Here is a 21,969-nt window from a genome sequence, read left to right on the forward strand (position 1 = left end):
GAGAGGGCAAGGAATACATTTCAGCACAAGAAAATGCAAATGGGGACCTCATTCTTCTCTGCTCCATGGCAACTTCAGCACTCCATGGCCAGAGGAAGCCCTTACACAGTCTAAGGAATAATCAGACAACAACTGAGCAAACACATGGACCTCCCACCTTCAGCTCACCTCCTCCTGAGAATAGCAGCCTTGCCTGAGACTTAGCTGAATACAAACCAAAGGAGGGTACAGGCAATGTGGATGCAAGAGAGAGATTTCCCACTGCTGTTAGCAGTCATCTCTCCAGAATACAGGCAGCCCACCTGGGAGACCAGGGGAGGAAGAGGCAGCCCTGGAAGACACCCCCCCAAAACTTTAGCACAGAACCCCAGGAGCAGTCTGTGAGTCTGCAGGTGAGCAAACCCCTAGGCCTCTGGCTATTGGCGAAGATATAATCACCCCTTTCTTCAGACACTGCTGAAACTAAGCAATGGTGAAGAAGGGCCCAGATGGAGTTGGAGCCATCCCAGGACAAGCAGAAAGGCCCTCAGGAGGGAGGTCCAACCCAGCACTGGGTCTGGACACCTGTTGCAGTTCTCTTGACATTAGGTGCCTCTAGGATGAGCAGACGAGACACTCGACCCTCGGCCTGGTCAGTCCCACCACCCTGGACACCAGCAGGGGCTGAGGCCTAACTCGGAACACAGAGCTGGGGAAGGGGCGTGGTGGGGTACGGGATGGGCAGCACAGCCTCCCCACAGAGGCTCTGGCCTTTCCCCCCGCCGCGGCAAAACAGGCCAATACCTTTGTAGTGGACGCGGAGGTTGCCCTGGGAGAGGCCGATGTAGTTATACTTGTCCTTGGGGCTCCAGGAGCGCGGCAGCGGCGTCTCGTGCTGGTTGACCGCGGGGTACAGGCGCTGCAAGCGCCGACTGAGCTCCTGCTCCCCTGGGGACGGCAGCCCGCCCCCAGCGGCCCCGCCGGAGGAGTCTCCAGCCTGCGGGCTCCCAGCTCCAGTGTCCGCCGTCGCTGCCGCCATCTTGGAGGGAGCTGCTATTGTGTCACTGGGGGCGGGGAGGAGCGGGACCAGATCCGCCCCGCTCAGCCAATGATCCAGAGGTCTACCGGGGCCGCAGGGAAACCGAGTCCGAGTCCCGCATCTCGCTTTGGACACCGCCACGCCTCGCCGCATTTCGAACTCTATATCCCACAATGCAGAGCTCCACAGAGGCGGAGCGACTCGGGCTGGTGAGGAACTTTGGGAGCTGTAGTACAAACCTGCTTGGCCATGACCCTGTTCAGCCGAAACTTTGGGACACTGAAAACTACCATTCCCGCTAGCAACGCGGCTCGGGCCCCTAAGTTTAGCTCACTCCCCCAAGGCCTCTGTTTAGCCCCGAGCTTCGGTCCTGGTAGCTAGGGTCAAATCTGTTGTAGTGACTGATTATGAGGGTACCCCGCTCTCAGGTCCGAGTCCACTTTTGCTACTTTGCCTTCCTCCCAGCCGCGGGCAAGGGACACGAGGGCGTGACACAACCCTGACTCCGCCTGCGCCATTGGGCTGCTGGGGCCTGGTCGCCATGGCGACGGGCTGTACACTACCTCAGCTTCACAGGCCGCGGGTGTCGGCTGTCGGAGGGTCATGGCCTCTCCTAGTCCACGGAGCTCCAGCTTCGCGACCACGTCCAGGTAGGCGCTGGCCGGGCTGAGGGCAGAGAGGAAGGCTTAAATACAGAAAAAGAAAATGGTACGTGATCCGGACCTCTGCACCCTCCGACTCTGTCCATTGGTCTGGGGCTCCAGCACTTTAGGATCAGTGGTGCAGAAACAGAATCTCGGGTGAATTGTCAGCCCAGTGAGGACGTTACGTGCTAGGAAAAGGACAGGCGCACTTCGCCATTAGTAACAGCTAGCTTGTTTGTATTGAGTGTCTGTTATGTGACAGGTGCTTTATATTCCACATTTAACCCTCACGACAACTCTGCGACGTAGTAACATCACCATCTTACAAATGAAGAAATAGAAGCCTGGAGAGATCATGTGTTTTACGTCTGTTTGTAAGTGGTGGAGCCAGGATTTGAATCCAGCCATGTGAGACTGAACCTGAGGTCTTTGATAAACTCCCTCTTCACCCTTTGCTTATGACAAAGATACTTGTCAAATTGCCAGTGAACTCCAAGCAGACCAGGCACATGCCACAGCCTCAGGGTAGCCCCTGCCTGTATTCAGAGGTAGCCTCTGGGCATTGAAAATTAGCCAGGAAAGCCACAAAGCATATGGATTCAAACAAAAATTTTGGCTAAATACTTTTCTAGCTTTGGGACCTCAGAGAAGGCCCTTAAAGTTCTGGGCCTCTGCTTCTATATCTCATACATGGGGATGAAGCAGCCCACATCACATCGTTGGGAACATTTAGGCAGAATATGTGATGTTCTCATCATAGCCTTTGCATATAACAGGCATCCCATAAATGTTGAATGACTGTAGTTTTCCCCCTTCTACTCATTCCCAAAGTAAAAAACCTGATCTCACCTCAACTCTAATTCTTCAAGGTCTGCTGCCTTGACAGGGAAAGCCTACACAAGTCAGGAAATTAAATGCCAATTTGATTATTTGATCCAAAGCTAAGACGAATGTACAAGAACCAGACAGTAAGCTTGAGTGCTGTTACTCAGCCAGGAGTGATTCTGGAAGCTGCAGCCATGTTTGAAAAGGACATGACACAGACTCAGAAAAAGAGTTCCCATTTGTTTTAGGAAGGAAGCATAATGTAATCGCTGAGGCTGAATTTGGTGGCAGTACAAAACATTCCTTCCTGTCCCCTGTTCTTCCTTCACCGATATTTGACGATGTACATTGAGCCAGGTTCACTGTTTGCTTTAGAGGCACAGTGGAGGGTGTCCTGCTCCAGCCCCCCTTAGAGCAGAGTCAGTGTGATGAGGGATAGGCCAGAATTTAGTGCTATCTATATGTCAGGAGGACCCTCTAAAAGGAACCTTCGAATTGTGCATTTCCCCGTGATAGGTTCCTCTTCTCCATTGGCTTTCTCCTTTCATCCTCACATCTGGGCACAGCGGCTTGGTGGATGGAACTCAGCACTTGAGTTCACCCGATACCAGGACATAATTACCCCCTGACAACCCCACTGTCTACTGTTATTTAAATAACTCCATTCTCTCCACCTTTAAAGTAGGAATATAGATGTCCATTTCCTGCTCCCCCTGAAAATTGGCGTGAAATATTTAATATAATACTGAAGGAGCTTGGGTTAGTGAACACATAATATGACATACAGATGATAGATTATAGAATTGTACTTCTGAAACCTATATAATTTTATTAACCAATGTCATCCCAATAAATCCAATAAAAATAAAATATTAAAGGAGCATCCTAAGCTTTTTGGGTAAGTATATAGTCTCTACCAGGTGTTTTTTAAATTACTATTATTTGCAGGTGTGTTTTTGACTGTTGTCTCCTTTCACATTCAAACTAACATCTGTTACATACTGAGCTTTTCCACGTGACAACTTCCCAGAATTTGGAGAGCTCCCCCAAATCTTCTTGCTTACCTTGCTGTACGTGGTAGCTCCAACAGAAGTAAGAAAAACAGTTTGGGAAATGGATTAGTCTTGACAGGAAGGTATTGATTTGACCCAGCGAGCAGGAGTGCTGATCTGCTGTATCCTGTCTCAAAGCCGGGAGCATCTGGGCAAAAGCCCTTCCTTTTCCACACCAGCTGCTTGTTCAACGTGGTTTGCTCACACTTGCTCAGTTTAGAGACAACAGAGATTGGAGTTTGGGGGGGGGTCACTGCTCCATGGAGTAGGACTGAGAAACCCTACAGGGCAGGGTTTCCCAATGGGGTTCATATTACTGTTTTCAGCTTCCCTGGAGTTTGAATAGTCCTACTCTCGCTTTTATGGACAAAGACACTGAGTTTCAGAGGTTAAACCACATGCCCAAGGTTACCAGCTAGTAAGAGGAATGAAGACAGAAGTCTGTCTGGCAGCATAAATCACCTGTCCTCCACACCATGCATTGCTGGAATTACTTCTTCCTTTTTTTTTTAAAGAATTTATTTATTTACTTTTTTCAAAGAGAGGGGAAGGGAAAGAGAAAGAGAGGGAGAGAAACATCAATGTGTGGTTGCCCCTCGCACACCCCCATTTGAGGACCTGGCCTGCAACCCAGGCATGTGCCCTGGCTGGGAATTGAACCAGTGACACTTAGGTTCACAGGCCCGTGCTCAATCCACTAAGCTACACCATCCAGGGCTACTTCTTCCTTTTCTTTCACCTAGATCTGCTATTCACATGCAGCTCTCCCTGAGGACCCTGAAATGCCTTCCTAGCTTAAGCAAGGATGGCTCTCCCAAGAGGCCTAGGGTTAAAGACCTCCTTAGGACCCACTTTTCTCCCATCCTGCTGTCATAATTAACTGTGCAGCTCCTTACAGTTTACAGCCTATTTTTGCATATCTCTTTTGCACTTTTTTAAACTTCACAACTTTGTAAGATAGGAAAAGCAAGAATTGTCTCCATTTCCTTTTGAGGAAACTGGGCTTAGAGAGGTTAAATGATTTGCCCAAGGTGGGTTCTGTTGGAACCGCAGGTGTCAGCCGCCAGGCCCTATCAGCCAGTAAGTGTAGGGTTGAGATTCCTGGCTTTTAGACCCCAGACCCTGTTCTTCTTGTCCTATATAGCACCTGCCTTTCTTAACACACCCCACAGTGTGCCAATCACATACATGAAACTCATCTCAGCCATAGTTGAACACTGAATGGAAATATAGGTCCACAGTGTTCTCTGGGTTCATGGTGAGGGTATAGCATCACAGCAGGAGTTGGTGAGACTCTGGTGACAAGCAGGTTTCTGGGAATGTGGGAAACTGGTTTGGGATCAGGGCCAGGAGCTTGCTGGCAGCATCACTGGAAATCTGGAGACAGCACTGGGAAGACCCAGAGCCTGGCTCTGAGATCAGAGGAGGTCATGCCTTGTAGATCAGGAAAAGGTAGAAGTGCTCTCCCCACTCAGGGTTCTGTCACCCACCATTTTCTTCCCCTTCTCTGTGCAGAACACCCCTGCGGCCTTCAAAAGTGACCATAGATGACTCCTGCCAAACAGAAGCTGATAATACTCAGGAACAGGAAAAACAAAAACGCAAGCTTTCTCAGAAGCAGAAGACACTGGTTAGTGGCGATGTCCTATTGAAACCCCAAACGTCAGTCCCCGGATCTTACCTGCTTCCCTCTCTGCAATGCAAAAACACCACCCACCTGAAACATACCCCATCAAACGGTTTCTCCCATCAGGGGAGTGTAGCTCACAGAGACCAGGGCTACCAGGATTTGGGGTGAGAATGTGCAGACGTGCCAGGCCTCACCTCAGACTCCCCAGCAAAGACTCAGCCTGTGACCATGGGCATCCTTCACCTGCAAGTCAGCATTCTGGAATCGACCTCATTTCTTCTTCTTTTTTTTTTTAATTTATTTTACAGCAAGAGGGGGGGGGTCGATTTGTTGTTCCACTTACTTATGCATTCATTGGTTTCTTCTTGTATGTGCCCTGACAAGATATCAAACCTGCAACCGTGGCATATTAGGACTATGCTGTAACCAACCGAGCTACCCAGCCAAGGCTACGGACCTCACTTCATCCAGCCTGCCATGTGTCAGGCACTGTGCTAGATGCGGGGATGGTCCCACCACATCTGCTGAGGTCCTTCAGGGCTGTGACGTTTTGTCTTTATGACCCAAGTGCCTGATAGTGCACTTGAGTGGCTGGCATGTGCGTTCCATAAATACTGCAAGGAGGTGTGTGAAGGCAGGAATAATGGGATGCTCCTTCATTGCATTGTGGGCTATGCATTAGAAGTAAAGGTTCTTTACCAGCCTCAGGAAAGTTCCTTCCTCCATTCCTCTTCTTTAAAGTTTTTATATAAAAATGAATGCTGTCTTACTAAGTAATTCCGGGCTTTTGTTGATATAAGATTTACAGCCCTTATCCAGATCTCACAGATGAAAAGAACACATCTGGGCAAACACAACTCCAGCTCACTGTCCAGCTTGCAGTGGACAGTGAAGCACTGTGGGCTGGGTGGTGGTTATCCTTGTGTGAGTATGTCTTGGGTGGAAGATTTGGGGGCACATGGATGTGAGGTTGGGAACTGCCAACACATGGACCCTGACTCCAAGGAGGTGAAGTGGGGTAATATGGGCTCTTCGAGGGTCACCGGTTTGATTCCCAGTCTAGAGCATATGCCTGGGTTGTGGGCCACGTCCCCAGTAGGGGGTGCGCAAGAGGCAACCACGTATTGATGTTTCTCTCCCTCTCTTTCTCCCTCCCTTCCCCTCTCTAAAAAATACATAAATAAAATCTTTTTTAAAATGTGGACTCTTTGAGGATACCAACTACAGCCACAGCCCAGCAAAGCCCAGTGATTTTGGGTGCCCACTCCCAGATCCCCCTCGGCTGCCACTTACTGAGTGGACCTGTGGCCAAGCTGTTTTGCTCCTTAGCTTCCCTGCAGTGGCCACTATGCTGTGCGCAACCACCAGAGGGCGATGTTCCCTCCTGCTGTCCCCACCCACTAGGCAACCCTTGTGGTTTTCACCTCCTAGCAACCAGCTTGCTGAGGCCTTCCCAAAAAATCACATCAATTCTGATAGTCTTTAAAACAAAACAAAACCCCTTTTATTGGCTTGATTTTTAAGTTTAGCTTCTCTCATTTTTCCAGTTTGTCTATTTCTATTCTCGTTTCCTACTTTTAAAAAATTTATTATAGTTCTTTTTCTTTTCAAGCAACCAGTCTTAAGCCTTTCTTTTTAACAGGAAAAGAAATTTAAGCAATTAAGATAAATACCTTTGAGTGCGTCTCTGATCATGTTCCATACAATTTGAATGTGTAATTTTAACATTTCTATAACATTTTGTATTTTTATTTTAAGTAATAAATGGGTCAGGAAAAGCCCTGGCCAGGTAGCTCAGTTGGTTAGAGCATCATCCCAATGCACCAGAGTTGTGGTTTGATCCCGAGTCAGGGCACACAAGAATCAACCAATGAATACATAAGTGGAACAAGCAATTGATGTTTCTCTTCCCCTCTCTCCCTTTCTCTATCTCTCTAAAAAATCTGTTTTTATAAAAAGATCAGGAAAAGTATGAATTTATTTTTAAATTTCTAAGTGGTCAGATTTTTAGAGGTGCATATATATTGTCAGTTCCTAGTCTCATTGCATCACATCAGCAAATGCAAGGTGCAGTGGACTGCTGAACCACGTGGGTGTGAGGTGCACAGGTCTGCTGATGTACAGGGCTTTTCTCAATAAATAAATATATTGGAAAATTTTTTAGAGATTTGCACCAATTTGAAAAAACTCACAACCAAATCTTTGACTTCCTTCCTTCCTTCCTTCTCTCCTCCCTCCCTCCTTCCTTTCTTTCTTTCCTTTCTTCCTCCTTCCCTTCCTTCCTTCCTCTCTTTCTTTCTTTCTCTCTCTCTCTCTCTCCCCGCCGCTTGCTTGCTTGCTTGCTTGCTTCCTTCCTTCCCCAAATGACGTACTTCCTTAGATAAAGAGGAAGGGAGGGAGAAAAGATGCAGAGAAACATCAATTGCGAGAAAGAAACATTGATTGGTTGTCCCCACTGAGAACTGAACCTGCAACCCAGGCACTTGCCCCCAATTATGGGAATTGAACCCATAATCTTTCGGTTTCTGGGACAACACCCAACCAACTCAGCCATACTGGCCAGGGCAAACTTTTGATTTTCTTAAAATTTTTTTCCTTTATCTTACTTTATTATAAGAATACAGTGTAGCCCTGGCAGGTGTGACTCAGTGGATTGAGCACTGGCCTGCAAACTGAAAGATTGCTGGTTTGATTGGTTTGATTCCCCATCAGGGCACATATCTGGGTTGCGAGCCAGGTCCCCAGTAGGGGTGACCAAGAGGCAACCAACTGATGTTTTTCTCCCTCTTTTTCCCTCCCTTCCCCTCTCTCTAAAAATAAATCAACAAAGTCTTTTAAAAAAAGAGAGAGAGGTGTTGGGGTAAATAATCACAAGTGGAGGAAGGAGGATGGAGAGGAAAAGCAGGAAGGGGAGGAGTGTTATCATGGTAATCCCACCTGTACCTTCCTGCAGTCTCTTTGTCAGTCATCCATTGTCGGCCACCTGTCCCCATGGCCCACGTACACCAGTGGCCAGACCATTCTGCATAATCGAAAGCCCTGTTCAGATTACTGCCGGAAGAGAGCAGGGTAAGCCAGGGTCAGCTGGATGGTGGGTGGGCTGGTACAGACCCCACACTGGGCTCAGAGTGCAGGGGAATGTGCTGCCCCAGACTGAGGATGTTAGGGCCCTCTGGGGTACCCATCACAACTCAGCCCACCAACCCCTGCAGTAGCTGGCGGCAGCAGCCCCTGGGAATTACCAAACCAAGGTATCTGGAGCAGCTAGAGAACTACCTACGCAAGGAGCTCCTCCTGCTGGACCTGAGCACAGATTCTGCCCAGGAGCTGAGGCTGCAGGTCAGAGCCACAGAATTACTGTAGGGAGGGAAGGGAGCGGATGGGAGGAAACTTGACTCACTAGGACTGAGCACTTCAGACTTTCAGGAGAGAGCAGCTTGTCCCAGCTCTTCTGGGTTCTCCTTCTTGATAAGAGAACCATATTCTGTGACAAAGCCTTTCCTGTGTGCAGGAAAGGCTGCCAGCGTGGAAGCAAAACTCTCCTGAGGCTTGAGTTTCCTTACCTGAGTCAGGTGAGCTGGGTGCTGTTTCCCTTCAGCTGTGACCCCTAGTGCCCAGCTTGGGTGATTGGATATCAGGGAATGGAGCCTGAATCCTGGCACTGGGCAAGCAGGGGTCCTACAGTGTCTACATCCCAGTGACAACAGCCCCAATCTCTAGGAACTTAGCCCAGCTGCATAAAAGAGAGAAATCTAGATGCAACCTAGATCCTGGTACATATTAGGGAGGGAATCATCAAATCACTACTGCAATGGGAATAATGATGGGGAACCCCTCACTTCTGACTTAGTCACTGACAAAGGCATTTGCTGCGCACCCTCTGAGTGCCAGGTCCTGGACAGGGCCATATATAAGAGCTCACAGGCTGAAATCACCTCCCCAACAAGGAAGCAGAAGCTCAGGTAAAGCATACGATTGTGCAGTGGTGGGGCTGGGATTCAAATTCAGGGCTGATTTAGGAGCCTGTGCTCATACTTGGAGGTCAGAATGCAAAGCTAGACCCTTCAGTTTCCTGCTCTCACAGGGCTACAAGATGGGGCGTGGGGTGCTGGTGGGAGGCCAGCTGAGGCATAGAGTATGGAGGCTGGCTGCTTGGAGAGCCAGAGATAGGGCTCAGGTACAGAGCAGGGAAGTCCTGACCCAGGTCATCTGCCAGGTCTCAGAGACAGCACGAGGAGAGGACTCCGGACAGCAGTTGAGAGAAAGAGCTGCCCCTCAGGTCCCTGGCTCTGTGAGAGACCCGGGTGGTGCCTGGGGCATTTATTTGAATGTGGGTCACCTGGCAGCTTCATGCTACAATACTACTAAACCAAGTAAAGAAAAACTCAGGGGGAATGGTGGGCGGTGGGCGGGGCGGGGGGGGGGGATAGGGGGAAGAAATGCAGACAACCGTAATTAAACAACAATAAAATAATTTTTTTTTAAGAAAAGGAAAACTCAGATCCCACTGAGGGTGGCAGGTATAGGTCAGGAGGTGACAGTTTCCCTTTTCTTGCCAGCCTTACAGAGAGATCTTTGATTTCTTCATAGAGGACTTCAAAACATACAAGCCCTTGCTATCCTCCATCAAGAATGCATATGAGGTGATGCTGGGTAAGACTGCAGCCTAGCTGCCTGGACCCAGACTGGAAGAGGCAGAGAGGATCCTACTCTGGCCTTCTGGGGTTCTGCAGCAGCTCGGGGACAGCTACCAACTGAGCTTTGAGGTCACTAAGCCCTGCTTAGCCTTTTTGCTTCCACTGTCCTGAGACAGGGCACCTGACCACCTCCTATCCTTAGGAAACACAGTGAGGCAGTATCTGTAGGAAATAGAGCATCTTTTCTATTGAAGTGAACCCAGAACAGAGGGAGTGCCTCTGTGAAGTATGGAGGCTCCCCGAAACCAGGCTTGGGAGGTGCCAGGCATGGTGCATGCAAGAGTAAAGGCTGTAGGGGGCAAGGGCGTAGGTGAGACCCCAGTCCTCATCTGGACTATGCCCTTGGTTTAAAAGCAAATGTGGGAAGGCCTTAAGCAGGGCCAATGCTGTGAACGAGGGAGGAGTAGACTCCTGGAGTTTGTAAGGGATGTAGCCACCCCCTGTGACCTTAGGAAGTGTCTCCTGCTTGTTCTCCATGGCCCCAAAGGGTCTCTCCCACCTTTCCCTGCTTAGCTCACCAGAGGGAGAAGATCCGGGCTCTGGAACCGCTGAAGGCCAAGCTTGTCACTGTGAATGAGGAATGCAACGAGAGGATCCTGGCCATGAGGGCTGAGGAGAGATCCGAAATCTCCCTGCTGAAGAAAGAGAAGATGAATCTGCTAAAACTCGTTGACAAAAAGAACGAGGAGAAGATCTCATTGCAGAGCGAGGTGAAATGGAGCAGTGTGGTGACCAACTCCCTGAACCCCTGCCATCCCAGGGGTGACCCTAGGCCTTGGGCGCTGAGGTGACCCCCTAACTCCCTCCGCTCCTCTGCCTGGAATGATATACTGAGCCACCACCTCCCCAGAGCCCCTGTGACCCCCACACTCTCTCTGGACTCAGCACTGGCTCAGTGTAGCCCCAAATGCCAGCAGAGTCCTGCTCCTTTGCTGCCAGACTTTCTCCACAGGACACATGGGCACTTCGCTGACTCTCAGGAACAGCCGGTCTCCCTCTTCCTCTAGCTTTCTTGTTCCCAGGCCTTGATGGGGCCACCCCACACGCATCCCACCCCCTGTGGTGACTAACTGCAAACAGGGGTCCACAGGCAGCCCTGACCATGCAGCTACCTTCCCAACAGGTGACCAAACTGAGGAAGAACTTGGCTGAGGAGTACCTGCGCTACCTCAGCGAGCGAGATGCCCGCAAGATCCTCATTGCAGACCTGAATGAGCTACGGTACCAGCGGGAAGACATGTCCCTAGCCCAGTCCCCAGGTAAGCCGAGGTGGGTTTCTCCCCCTTGAGGAGGTGCTGGAGAGGAGTTGCCCCCACTACTCACCCTGATTTATTCAACTCTCCTAATAGCTGCTCATTTTGTGACCACTCATGATGGGAAATGTTCCAGCTGCTGCCTGGATCTGTGGCTCTTCTGAGCTGGACTGAGAATCAGAGACTCATTGTTTAAGTCGGAAAGAATTTCTGGCAGCTGAGGCAGAAATTGTCCCTAAGGGCAGGACAGAGCTGGTACCCCTTGTCCTGGGCTTCTCTATTTAAGTCCTCAGCCTTAGGCTGGTAGCACTGTGGGGAAAGACCCGGGGGTTCCCAAGCAGGGAGAGCAGAAGGACCTGGGATGTACCCTGAGGGACACTCCAACCCTGCCCTGGGCTATAGGCCCCAGAACCGGGGTGATTTGAGCTGGCGTGCTCCCTGGTAGGCGTCTGGGGAGAGGACCCCGTGAAGTTAACGCTGGCTCTGAAGATGACCCGGCAAGACTTGGCACGCACGCAGATGGAGCTCAACACCATGAAGGCCAATTTTGGAGATGTGGTGCCCAGGAGAGACTTTGAAATGCAGGAGAAGACCAACAAGGATCTTCAAGAGCAGGTGCTGGGCGGCAGGCAGGCCAGACAGGGTAGGGCAGGATCATGCAGGTGGGTAGCAAGAACCAATCACCTTGCGCACAGCTGGACAGCCTGAGAGACGACTATGAAGAGGTCCGCAAGGAGCACGAGATACTGCTGCAGCTGCACATGAGCACGGTAAAGGAGCGGGACCAGTTTTATTCCGAGCTGCAGGAGATCCAGCGCACCTCCACACCACGGCCTAATTGGACCAAGTGTGAAAGTAATGATGGGTGTTGAAGGTAATTGGGGTCCCAAGGATTGCTCGAGTGTGTGGTCCGGACTCCAGCTTCCCCCCTCCACTTGCAGGTGTGGTGGCCGGGGGCCCAGATCGCTGGCACATGCTGGCTGAGGGCAAGAATAGTGACCAGCTTGTGGATGTGCTCCTGGAAGAGATTGGCGAGATGCTGCTCCAGGAGAAAGACTTCTTCCCTGGTCTGGTAGGGGAGTCCCTGGGCTCAGGAGGCTTTTGGCCAGAGTCAGAACGGCCAGGCCTTGCTGCCAAGATGAGGTTTTGGGGGAACTCTCTGGGGTTCTGCCCTGCTTAAGGTGGGGCCACAGGTGAGCTCAGTGAGGAGCTGATATTCTCCCTTCCAGGGCTATGGAGAATCTGTGCCGCCTTTTCTTCGGGTTGATGGCGTTGTGGAGAACAAGAAGCCGACAAAGAAGGATGTGGTGAACCTGCTCAAGGATGCCTGGAAGGAACGTCTTGCCGAGGAGCAGGTCAGACCTCACCAGCCATTCTGGCCAGGTGTAGCCTCCAGAGTCCTCCGAGGGGGTTCCCTCGAGGTGCGGGGGAGCAGGGTGGAGGGCCACCCAACTGTGGGATGACTAACGAACGAAGCAGTTTTCCTCTACCCTGCAGAAAGAGAAGTTCTCAGATTTCTTCTTCAGTTTCTTGGAGCGTCGCTTTGGGCCTGCTGATGCCATGGCGTGGGCTTACACTGTTTTTGAAAATATTAAGCTGTTCCACTCCAATGAGATCATGAGTCAGTTCTATGCAGTCTTGATGGAAAAAGTGAGCTTGGGTCTGGCTCCCCACCCTTTTCCCCAGGACAGGATCAGCTCTGTCTCTACTGCTCCAAGAAGGAACCAGTCAGTCATTGCTCCCCCCACCCCCACAGATGAGTGAAAGTGTTTACGTCAAGCACAAGGAGACAATATCACAGCTGCTGAAGGAGATGACAAATGCTGACAGTCAGAATGAGGGACTACTAACTATGGAGCAGTTCAGGTGAGAGGCTGGCCAGGCTCCCTCCATCTCCTGCCCATCATGTCCTCTGGCCATGCTCCCAGATGTACAGGGAAACCGGGAACTTGGTGGCAAGGGCCACAGCCTTACTGCTGGCTACCCTTTGGTGTGCTGGTGGGGCTGGAGGAAGGGTGCAGGCAGATGTATGGGCTAGCCTCAGCCAGGCCCTTGTGTCTCCCTACAGTACTGTCCTCAGGAGCATCTTCCCCTTCAAGAAGGAAGAGAAAATTCAGGAGCTGATGGAGGCAGCGGGCTGGCAACTCAGCAGCAATGCAGACTGGCTCAGCTACCAATCCTTATTTACAGAGGTGGGTGGGTGGGGGGGTCCAGGAACTTGCCTAGTCTTGTCCTAGCCTCTGTTAGGCCCTAGCACATGTGCCATCACCTGTTTTATGGTCCATCCCAGGATGAGGAGGGCCAGGTTACACCCTTTATGCGAATGCTGTGGGAACAGTATGTGGAGGAAAAGGATGAGTACTTACAGGAGCTAAAGCAGGACCTGGGCCTGGAACTGTGAGTGACCCTGGGGCCCTTAGGCCCACTTAGCTATAGGCGAGTCCCACAGCCTGTGCCACAGGGTGGCATCTCAAGCCCCTGGTCTCCCTGTGTACTGAGCTTGCCACTGGGCACTACACACTGCTCAAGCCTGGCAGAAGGCATCTTGGAGCCTGGGGTACAGGGTTGGGGGCAGTATCAAGGCCTATCTCTCTCTTTTCTTATGGGGTAGCTATGAAAAAGTGACCTTACCCAAGGTACGTGAGGCCCTGATGACCATCGACCCCAGCCTGGACAAGCAGACCCTGAACAGCTATTTGAGCCAGGCCTTCCAGCTCCCTCTGACAGAACTGCCAGAGGAGAGTGAGGAAAAGGAAGAAGACATTATGATAAAACTCCAGACTGTTCTGGAACGGCTTCAGATGATTGACATCAGGCGCAGAGGACCTCGGGAGCAGGAGCCTACAAGCTAGGGCCCCTGTGGGCGGCTAACCCCTGACATTCAGTATAAAATTGTTTGTCTGAACCCATGCTATTCTCCAGGTTATGCTGGGGAGTCAAGGGGAAGGGGCTGGTCTCTGCCTCCAGGATATATATCAAAACACAGCATATTATGTTTGTGACACTTTATTGATGGTGGGGTGTGGGGAGGAGACCTGGAAGAGTATATGGGGCCAAGGGGCCCCCAGTGGGGACAGGACAGGTGTCAAGGCCTGCCCACTACTGAGCAGGGAAGACAGTGTTGCCACTGAATGCACAAGGGATGAGGAGCTGCCGGTACTGCAGGGGCAGGTGCCGTTCCACGAGCACATGCAGGGAGACTTGGTCGGTGACCAGGCCCTGCCTGCAGCAGAAGAGGACAGAGACAGAGTCAATGTCGGCATCAGCATCCCCACAACCAGAACCTCCCTGCTTCTGCCCACTTACCGTCGCAACAGCAGCTCCAGGTCCTCTGGCCTCACAGTCTTGCGGCCAGCATGAGCAGCAAATACCTCCAGGTCATCACAAAGATGTTGAAAATACTTGTCCAGGCTGCCAAGGTTGGGGTAGAAGAGAGTGGACAGACTATTCATGATCTGAGGAGGACCTCCTCTCCTCACCCCAGGGTCCAGGACTCACCACTTCTCCACCATTTCAAGAGCCGCCTTCTCCATGGGCATTTTAGTGTAGAAGCTGAAGAGCTTAGCATAGTGGCTCAGTCCGGTCTTGTAAGGATCTTGACGGAGTCTGGGGCCAGCAGTTCGGGCCCTGGGAGGACGCCTGGCTGATAGAGGCTCTGGAGGCAAGCTGGGAGCAGGAATGGACTGCTGCCTGAAAAGGCCCCTAATCAAAGACAAATCTTGCTGGCTCCTGCCAAGACTGGGGCCCTTGTGCTCCTTGGCCAACCTGGACCAATAGCTCCAACCATCTGCTGGGAGGGAATGGGGACAGAGGCCACGTAGATGCCTTGTCTTTCCTTGGGGACCTGATCCTCCACGGTCTAGACCCAGTGAATATCCCAGTATAGCCTCATCATACAAACTGGTATTTGCTCAGGCCCATGACCCTTAAGCCTCGGCATGGACATCCCTCCCCTTAGCCCGTTGTTGCCTGTGTGATTCTGCTAAGCCTCCTCTAGGGAACTATCTCTGACCTAGCCACTTCCCCCTACCCAGGCTCCTCTAAGCACCCAGAAGCAGGCATAGGGTGATGTGCTCTCGGTGAGCCCCATCCAGCCCACCTAAGGTGCTTTGCTGGGAATCATCTGCCTACCTGTAGGAAGAGGGATAACCAGGTGGTGCCCAATGCCAACCTCAGTGCCTGCCCTCTCCCAAGAGGGAACCAAGAGGCCCATGTGGAACAGGGCCACGGGATCTTACACAGCAGTGCTAGTCGGTTGGGCTGGCTCAAGAAACTCAAGTTGTCTGGCCTGCTGAAACTCCAGGGTGATGGAGGTCAACTCTGGACTTCCTGTAGAGAAAGGACAGGAAGGGGCTCAGGCCTAACCATTTCACACAACCCTGAAGGCCCACAGCCTCCTTGTCCTGTTCATCGAGGGCCCCATGTAACTCTGACCAGCCAAGCAAGGGGCACCTCAGAGTCTCCCAACACTACCTGTGCTCGAAAAACAACCCAGGTAAGGCCCTCCTCCAAGGCCAGGGACTGTCACTTACCCACTCACCCCCTGATCCCTGCACTGGGCCCTTTACCTGTCCTACCAGCGGTGTCCTTATCCCTTGAAGGTCCTTCTAGCTCCTTGGCCTCAGTAGCCCCCCAGGATCCCTCTGCTTCTGTTCCTTCTTTGTGTGTCTTGGGCTCTTCTGCTCTGGCAGATCCCTGCGCTCCTGCTGCCTCCTCCTCATCGCTCATGCTCAAGCTTTCTTCCATCACATCCTCTGCCTCCTCGCCAACTCCATCCTGTAAGGGCTGTAGTCCGTCTTCTCCAGAGCTACTATTGCTGGTGTTTGGGAAGCCCACAGCAAGGGCATCGACCTCCTCTGCCTTTCCTACCAGAAGCTGGTCTGGTCTGCCAGGGCCTGAATTGAGGGGAGAGAATATAGGATGCAGAAGCAGCAGGCAGTCCCAGGGCACTGATTTGGAGTCTCATGGCCACGTACTGACTCTACACTTGGGTGGAGGACAGACTAATGGCCGTCGGACTCTGAGAGGACTCATGGGTCCTGAGGAGGGAAAACTACCAGTACCAACTCTTGCCCAAGCTTTGCTTGGCTCCAGGCCACCTGCCTCACATACTCACTGTTGTTCTGCAGCCTAGGCCCACTGCTCTGTGTCCTGCGACCGACAGTCCTCTCGGCAGAGGAAGAGGGGCAGGGGAGGGAGTGGCGCACATTGGGGGAACGGCCGATCAAAGGCTGGGAGAAGGGCTGGGTGTCCTCCAACACGGTGTCTGTTGGCAGGGTAGCAACAGGAGTTCTGAGGCTGTCACCTGGAGATCAAGGGCCAGATGGCACTCAGTGTACTCCCAGCCCACCTGCTGCTACTTGGTCACCGGGGCCTGGCCATACATGGGCCCCATAGGTCTGCACCGAGTAGCCTTCAAAGAGAGACCACTACGAAGCACTCTTATCTCTCCAATACAGCTCTCCTTGCTTACCTTCCTGCTAAGCTGGCATTCCCAAACTTCACTGCTTTCCCCACCCAAACTGCTCATTCATGCCTCCACTCTCGACTTTTCCCTCCTCCAGAAACCCTCCTCTTGCCCTGCGACTTGTCTTCTGGTATCAGGTTCTCAGGTCAGTTTGACTGGCCAGCTGATCCTGATACTTGGCCCCTTTCAACCTCCCAAGAAGCTCCAGCTACCTCTTTCCTACCCATAGCCTTGTAGCTCCTCAAGGATATGGGGTCCTGGAAGACCCCAAGGGACTAGGACTAGGAACTACCAAGACAATGGCACCTTATGGAAAGAAAGCAGAAACTCCTTATAGACCTACTTGCCAGGTTTGTTCACTGGCCTTGACCCAATGAAGAGGGGAGCAACCCTGGACACAGAAGCACCTCCTATCTGTCATGGGGGAGAGCTTTCCCCACAGGCTAGAACAGGGAAATCTCAACCTTACCTGGAAGAGCCAAGGCCACAGAGGTATCTTGCAGATCCTGCAAAAATGCACCCACATCTACAGCTCGGCGTGTAGGAGGTCTGCGGGCCAAACCAGGCCTCTGCACTGATTGTGGCACGGGAGGTGTGGCCAAGGCCAGGTTGAGGGAGCTGGGAGAAAGAGGCATAAAGGAAAGTCAGCTACCTGAGGCCTATCCCCCACCTGATTTCTCCATCTGCCCTTGTGCTCTCATCTTTTAAAACACGGCTACCATGCTGTGACGCTAACATTGGCAGGGAGCAGTGTGGCCAGAATCCATTCTAGTCAGCCCTTTCCCCCCAGGCCCCAGAACAGGCAACAGCACCTGGTGAGGGAGGAGGCACCAGCATTCCCATGAGGTTCTGTAAGAGGACCTAAAACGAAGAAACTATAAGTTACCCAAGCTCATGCTAGTCCTCTCTCAGGCCCCCTAAGCCTCTACAGAGGACAGGCAAGAGAGGATGGCCATAGGTGTTGTGCAGGGCCTCACCTGGGGAGAGGGGCAGTTCCTGGTCCACTCCTTGCTGAAACTCTGACAACCTCAGCCTCTGCTTCCTCTTGCCAAGAGCCAGCAGCAGACCTGGAGCCAGGGTTGTGGGGGGTTTGAGCTCAGGAAGCTGTAGCTCCAGGCTATAAGGATGGAGTTAATCTCAGACAGACCAGAAAGCCCAAATACAGCTTTTGGGACTGCCAAGAGGCTTCCTGATCAGAGCTGCTGGCAGCCCGGCCCCAAAGGGAGAGAATTCACTGTGTACCTGCCACGACTGCTTTCCCCGCTGGGGGACTGGACCACCTGTGGTGCTGGCACTGGTTTCAGCGCTGACTCTGGCACAACCATGGAAGATTCCGGTGCTGCAGAAATAAGAAGAGAGTGGGGCTGGCAGGGCACCCTGCCCTGAATAAAGGATACCATGTGCCGATGCCTAACTCTGATCAGCAGACCAGTGCTCACTTACCAGTTAGCAGAATATTCTCAAGCAGTGTCCGGGGTGTCTGTTCCTTCAGACGTCCACTGGTTTGAATGTGGGCCAATCTGCCAATAGACTTTGGGCAAAAGCACCAAGCAAACAGTCTATTCCTTCGCCTTGGAATTCCCTCAAGGTGGGCTCCAGAACAGAGTTAGACCTCAGGGTCCCCTGACAGCCAGAGTCCTATAGTGGTCAGTGAGTTGGGCACTTACCCTGGCTCCATGGGAATGCCGCCTGGTAGTAGTCTTCGTCTGGCTCCTCAGCCTCATAGAGAAAGGTGTTTCAAGCGGGGTTCTCCGGGCACTGTGGAAAGACCAGCAGCTCTGAGAATTGCGTAGGAAGGAGGAACTAGAGGATGCAGAGGCGTGTCTTCATCAGGGATCTTGGCCTGAAGGCTTTTTCCCTCAGTGCCGGGACCCAGAAACCACTGTCCTTCCCATAGCCTGTTCCCAGCTGTATGTCACTAGGGTCGTGGATGAAAAGGAGCCCAAGGGGTATGGGAATAGAGAGAATATGATGACCCAGTCACACAGAGGGGTTGAGGAACGCTTTACAGAGGTGACTTTGGCAGAAATAGGGGTTAGTCACACTGACAAGAGAAGTAATTGGAAGAGTATCCATTCCAGACATTAAAATAATCCCAGAAACACATTTAAATATTTTTAAACCTTTTAAGTACTTGTCAGGGTCTGACAGCAACCTCCACATGGGCTACTCTAGCCCTAGTCTCTCCAGTCCAATCTCTGATTCCAGAACCATGCGAATGTCCCCAGAGCACAGCTCCCACCTCATCAACCATAGGTCTAAAACCTCTGCTGGAATGAATGGCTTTCCATTGCCTATAAAGGAACTGCACTGCCCCAGTCTGGCAGATGCCAACCACCACACCCTCTGCACCATGAGCTCACCGCAGCTTTCACTCACTGACACTCCCACCAAGTCAGGCCAAATTCGTGTTCCCTACAAAGAACCCTTCTTGCCTGTCTCCCGACTTCTGCCCAGGCTGTGCTCTCCGGCTCCTTTCCCACCTCCCAGCTGGGAACTACAAGGACAGTAGGATAGAAAGTGCAGGGAAAGAGCCCTGGCTGGCGTAGCTCAGTGGATTGAGCGCGGGCTGGGAACTAAAGTGTCCCAGGTTCGATTCCCAGCCAGGGTACATTCCCGGGTTGCAGGCCATAACCCCCAGCAACCGCACATTGATGTTTGTTTCTCTCTCTCTCTCTCTCCCCCCCCTTCCCTCCCTAAAAATGGATGAATAAAATCTTTAAAAAAAAAAAAAAAGAAAGTGCAGGGAAAGGAAGGAACCACCTGGAAGCAGTTCAGAGCAGATGCCTCAACACACTCCGGGCTGGTTTGGGATAAAGTGGCCTAGAGAACAGGGCGGAAGGCAGGATTCTGAGCGCCTATCCTTCACTTCCAGAGGCGGGCCACCTAAAACGTGGGCATTGTTGAACCCTAGTCCCGAGACCTGGCGGCCTGGAGTTCTGGGGGTGGGGGCACGAACAAATGACCCGGCCCCATATATGGGCGTGGAACCAGTTCTCAGAGTCTTGGGCTCTGCAACTCTGAGACTCAGTTTCCTTCTCCAAACTGGGTCAGAGCTGGATCACACCGAGACCCCACCCACCAGTCCCTCCAAATGCTCAAGGGCTTCGGGCAGTACCCTCACATACCTAGCCCGAGTACTTTGGCGTCCCCGCGGTGTGTGCGGGTCCTCTGTATCCAGCAGGCGCCGCAGCAGCGTACGCGTCGTAGGCTCGCTGTCAGGGATGTAGCTGCCCTCCATCGCTTCCGAGGTTCGCTTCCCAACTGCTAGGGTGGCGGCGACGGCCGACTTCCCGCCGTCGCATTTAAGCCTACTCTCGCGATGCTGCCGCACAGCTCCACGGGAATTGAAGTTTTTGCTCTACCTCCCAGTAGCTGGGGGTGTGTACAAAGGTGAATGCAAACACTAAATTTGGAGGCGGTTTTACCGGGGAGGGAGCCTCGGCAAAGGTGTGCAGTCGAAGCTTGGTTTCCTTATCGGTAAACTGAGGATGATACCCAGCTAATTACGGGCTTGTAATGAGTCCATGAGATAATGTTTACCTCAGGATTTGATACATATGAAGTCAGGCCGTCAATAAATGGTGGTCACTTTTTAAAATAAAACCTATTATTTTATTTTCTTATAAACTTCTTTTGAAGATTTTATTTATTTACTTTTAGAGAGGGGGAAGGCAGCGAGAAACATCAATGTGAGAGAGAGGAACATTGATGGGTAGCCTCTCATAGGCACCCAGCCAGAACCGAACTGCAACGTAGGCATATGCCAGGAGTCAAAGCGGGGTCTTCCGATTTGCAGGATGATGCCCAACCACCTGAGCCACAAAGGTCAGGATTTATTTTATTTATCGTTAGCACTCTTACAGATGTCCCCCATTCCCCTCCCCCCCACCTTAGTCCCCCTCTACCCACCTCTCTATCCCCTTTGGTGGTCACTGTTAATACTTCTCATTCCCCTCTGGCTCTCTGAAGGTAAAGAAACACGCTTGGGGGAGGGAAAAATAATCTCATCCTACAGGTGATTTGGCTAGATTTGCATTTGTATAGACCACTCTGTAGGCTCATTATCAAGAGACCAGTTTGCAAGGCGTGGAGGCTAATAGGCTGTGTGTGATTTGTCAGAATAAGTGCAATTTTGAGATGAATTCTCCTCTCAAAAAGTTCTGTTAATGTCGTAGACTCTATTACCATATTTTTCACCAACTGACGCCCACTCCCACCTTAAATGTTCATGGGATCTGATGTAGAACTTGAGTTCTGAGCCTCCCAACATGTTCTCCTTTTTGTTCTAAAATCAGGTGTAATCAAGTTACTTGAATATCCATGGGCATATTTGTGCTTGAATTAAAAAATAGCCCTGGCTGGCGTAGCTCAGTGGATTGAGCACGGGCTGCGAACCGAAGCATCGCAGGTTCAATTCCCAGTCAGGGCACATGCCTGGGTTGCAGGCCACGACCCCCAGCAACCGCACATTGATGTTTCTCTCTCTCTCTCTCTTTCTCCCTCCCTTTCTCCCTCCCTTCCCTCTCTAAAAATAAATAGATAAAATCTTAAAAAAAATTAAATAAATAAAAAATAAAAATAAAGCAAAGAAAAAAATTAGATACTAGCCCTGACCGGGTTGCTCAGTTAGAGCATTGGTTAGAGCATCCCAGTACACCAAGGTTTTGGGTTCCACCCCCAACAGGGCACATACATCAACCAATGAATACATAAATAAGTGGAACTACAAATCGATGTTTCTCTCTTTCTTCCATCTTCACATTGTCTATGAAAATAAATCAATAAAAAAATTAGATTTTTGTTTCTCAAAGTAAGAGAATTGCAGAGAAAAAGCATATCAATATTTCATTTTTAAAGATTGTATTTATTTTTAGAGAAAGGGGAAGGGAGGAAGAGCAAGATACATCAATGTGTGGTCGCCTCTTGCGCACCCCCAACTGGAGATCTGGTCCACAGGATGTGGACCCAACCATCCAACCATGTGCCCTGACTGGGAATTGATGCCCCCGGCACTCAATCCACTGAGCCACTCAGTATTTCTTGTCATTAAGATCTGACTTCTGTGTTATCTCACTGAACTTGCTAGCCCTTTGCAGGTATATTTCCATGGTCACCATGGAAATAATTTACTTATGTCTTTCTATTTACTTATTTATTGTAAAGCCTTGAACTAGATAATATGAAAAAAATCTTTCAAAACAGTTTGAGACATGAGCTGAACTTACTTTTTGCACAGTATTATTCCATGCATTTACATAATTGATTAAACTTTATATTTACTACTTGTTTAAAAAAAAACACTGGGCTCATGAAATGAGGCAAGGAGGAGTAAGATTGATTGACAAGGGCCAGACCATGTAAGTTCTCGCAGGCTCTGGAA

The 21,969-nt window shown here is 51.1% G+C and overlaps 3 protein-coding genes across 12 annotated transcripts in view; 1 reads left to right on the plus strand and 2 right to left on the minus strand.

Moving 5' to 3' along the window:
• The window catches only part of RANBP10 (RAN binding protein 10), a 58,483-nt gene extending 56,931 nt beyond the window's left edge, over positions 1 to 1,552 (minus strand). Inside the window, exon 1 of the mRNA XM_028502152.2 lies at positions 784 to 1,552. Within this exon, the coding sequence (XP_028357953.1) occupies positions 784 to 1,171 (388 nt within the window). The 5' untranslated portion in view covers positions 1,172 to 1,552. The remainder of the gene's footprint in view (positions 1 to 783) is intronic.
• TSNAXIP1 (translin associated factor X interacting protein 1) lies at positions 1,469 to 14,026 on the plus strand. Of its 6 annotated transcripts, XM_028502151.2 has the most exons (16): positions 1,553 to 1,668; positions 5,055 to 5,169; positions 8,123 to 8,238; positions 8,382 to 8,508; positions 9,729 to 9,822; positions 10,380 to 10,576; positions 10,990 to 11,125; positions 11,565 to 11,734; positions 11,815 to 11,974; positions 12,061 to 12,191; positions 12,349 to 12,474; positions 12,617 to 12,769; positions 12,876 to 12,985; positions 13,188 to 13,311; positions 13,410 to 13,516; positions 13,731 to 14,026. In XM_028502151.2, the coding sequence occupies exons 1-16, from the start codon at positions 1,622 to 1,624 to the stop codon at positions 13,969 to 13,971; spliced, it is 2,154 nt and encodes a 717-aa protein (XP_028357952.1). In that variant the 5' UTR covers positions 1,553 to 1,621; the 3' UTR covers positions 13,972 to 14,026. The 6 variants fall into 6 exon arrangements, with proteins under 6 accessions (XP_035867925.1, XP_035867921.1, XP_028357952.1 ...); XM_036012028.1 differs by lacking the exon at positions 8,123 to 8,238 and having other exon boundaries at positions 1,547 to 1,668; XM_036012029.1 differs by lacking the exon at positions 8,123 to 8,238 and having other exon boundaries at positions 1,611 to 1,726.
• Positions 14,027 to 14,109: 83 nt separating this feature from the next.
• Positions 14,110 to 20,214, minus strand: CENPT (centromere protein T). 5 transcript variants are annotated; one of them, XM_036012035.1, is made up of 13 exons: positions 19,715 to 20,210; positions 18,254 to 18,344; positions 18,030 to 18,117; positions 17,829 to 17,925; positions 17,564 to 17,703; positions 17,399 to 17,447; positions 17,056 to 17,204; positions 16,236 to 16,424; positions 15,688 to 16,014; positions 15,358 to 15,448; positions 14,618 to 14,785; positions 14,426 to 14,530; positions 14,110 to 14,342 (listed from the first exon to the last, which is right to left on the minus strand). In XM_036012035.1, the coding sequence occupies exons 1-13, from the start codon at positions 19,825 to 19,827 to the stop codon at positions 14,219 to 14,221; spliced, it is 1,731 nt and encodes a 576-aa protein (XP_035867928.1). In that variant the 5' UTR covers positions 19,828 to 20,210; the 3' UTR covers positions 14,110 to 14,218. The 5 variants fall into 5 exon arrangements, with proteins under 5 accessions (XP_035867928.1, XP_028357955.1, XP_035867929.1 ...); XM_028502154.2 differs by having other exon boundaries at positions 14,618 to 14,821; XM_036012036.1 differs by lacking the exon at positions 19,715 to 20,210 and having other exon boundaries at positions 14,618 to 14,821; positions 18,030 to 18,342.
• Between the last annotated feature and the right edge of the window lie 1,755 nt (positions 20,215 to 21,969).

The sequence above is a fragment of the Phyllostomus discolor genome, chromosome 12 (genome assembly GCF_004126475.2).
Source record: "Phyllostomus discolor isolate MPI-MPIP mPhyDis1 chromosome 12, mPhyDis1.pri.v3, whole genome shotgun sequence".
Lineage (NCBI taxonomy): Eukaryota > Metazoa > Chordata > Mammalia > Chiroptera > Phyllostomidae > Phyllostomus > Phyllostomus discolor.

What these genes read in the sequence shown, in the direction of transcription:
- CENPT (XM_028502154.2), bottom strand. Translation starts at nt 19,827, where the DNA reads ATGGAGGGCAGCTACATCCCTGACAGCGAGCCTACGACGCGTACGCTG. An exon ending in GGAACTGCCCCTCTCCCCAG is followed by an intron (nt 17,448 to 17,563) that starts GTGAGGCCCTGC and finishes TCTTCGTTTTAG; the next exon opens with GTCCTCTTACAGAACCTCAT. An exon ending in CTGGAGCTGCTGTTGCGACG is followed by an intron (nt 14,343 to 14,425) that starts GTAAGTGGGCAG and finishes CTTCTGCTGCAG; the next exon opens with GCAGGGCCTGGTCACCGACC.
- TSNAXIP1 (XM_028502151.2), top strand. Translation starts at nt 1,622, where the DNA reads ATGGCCTCTCCTAGTCCACGGAGCTCCAGCTTCGCGACCACGTCCAG. An exon ending in AGCTTCGCGACCACGTCCAG is followed by an intron (nt 1,669 to 5,054) that starts GTAGGCGCTGGC and finishes TTCTCTGTGCAG; the next exon opens with AACACCCCTGCGGCCTTCAA. An exon ending in TACTGCCGGAAGAGAGCAGG is followed by an intron (nt 8,239 to 8,381) that starts GTAAGCCAGGGT and finishes CAACCCCTGCAG; the next exon opens with TAGCTGGCGGCAGCAGCCCC.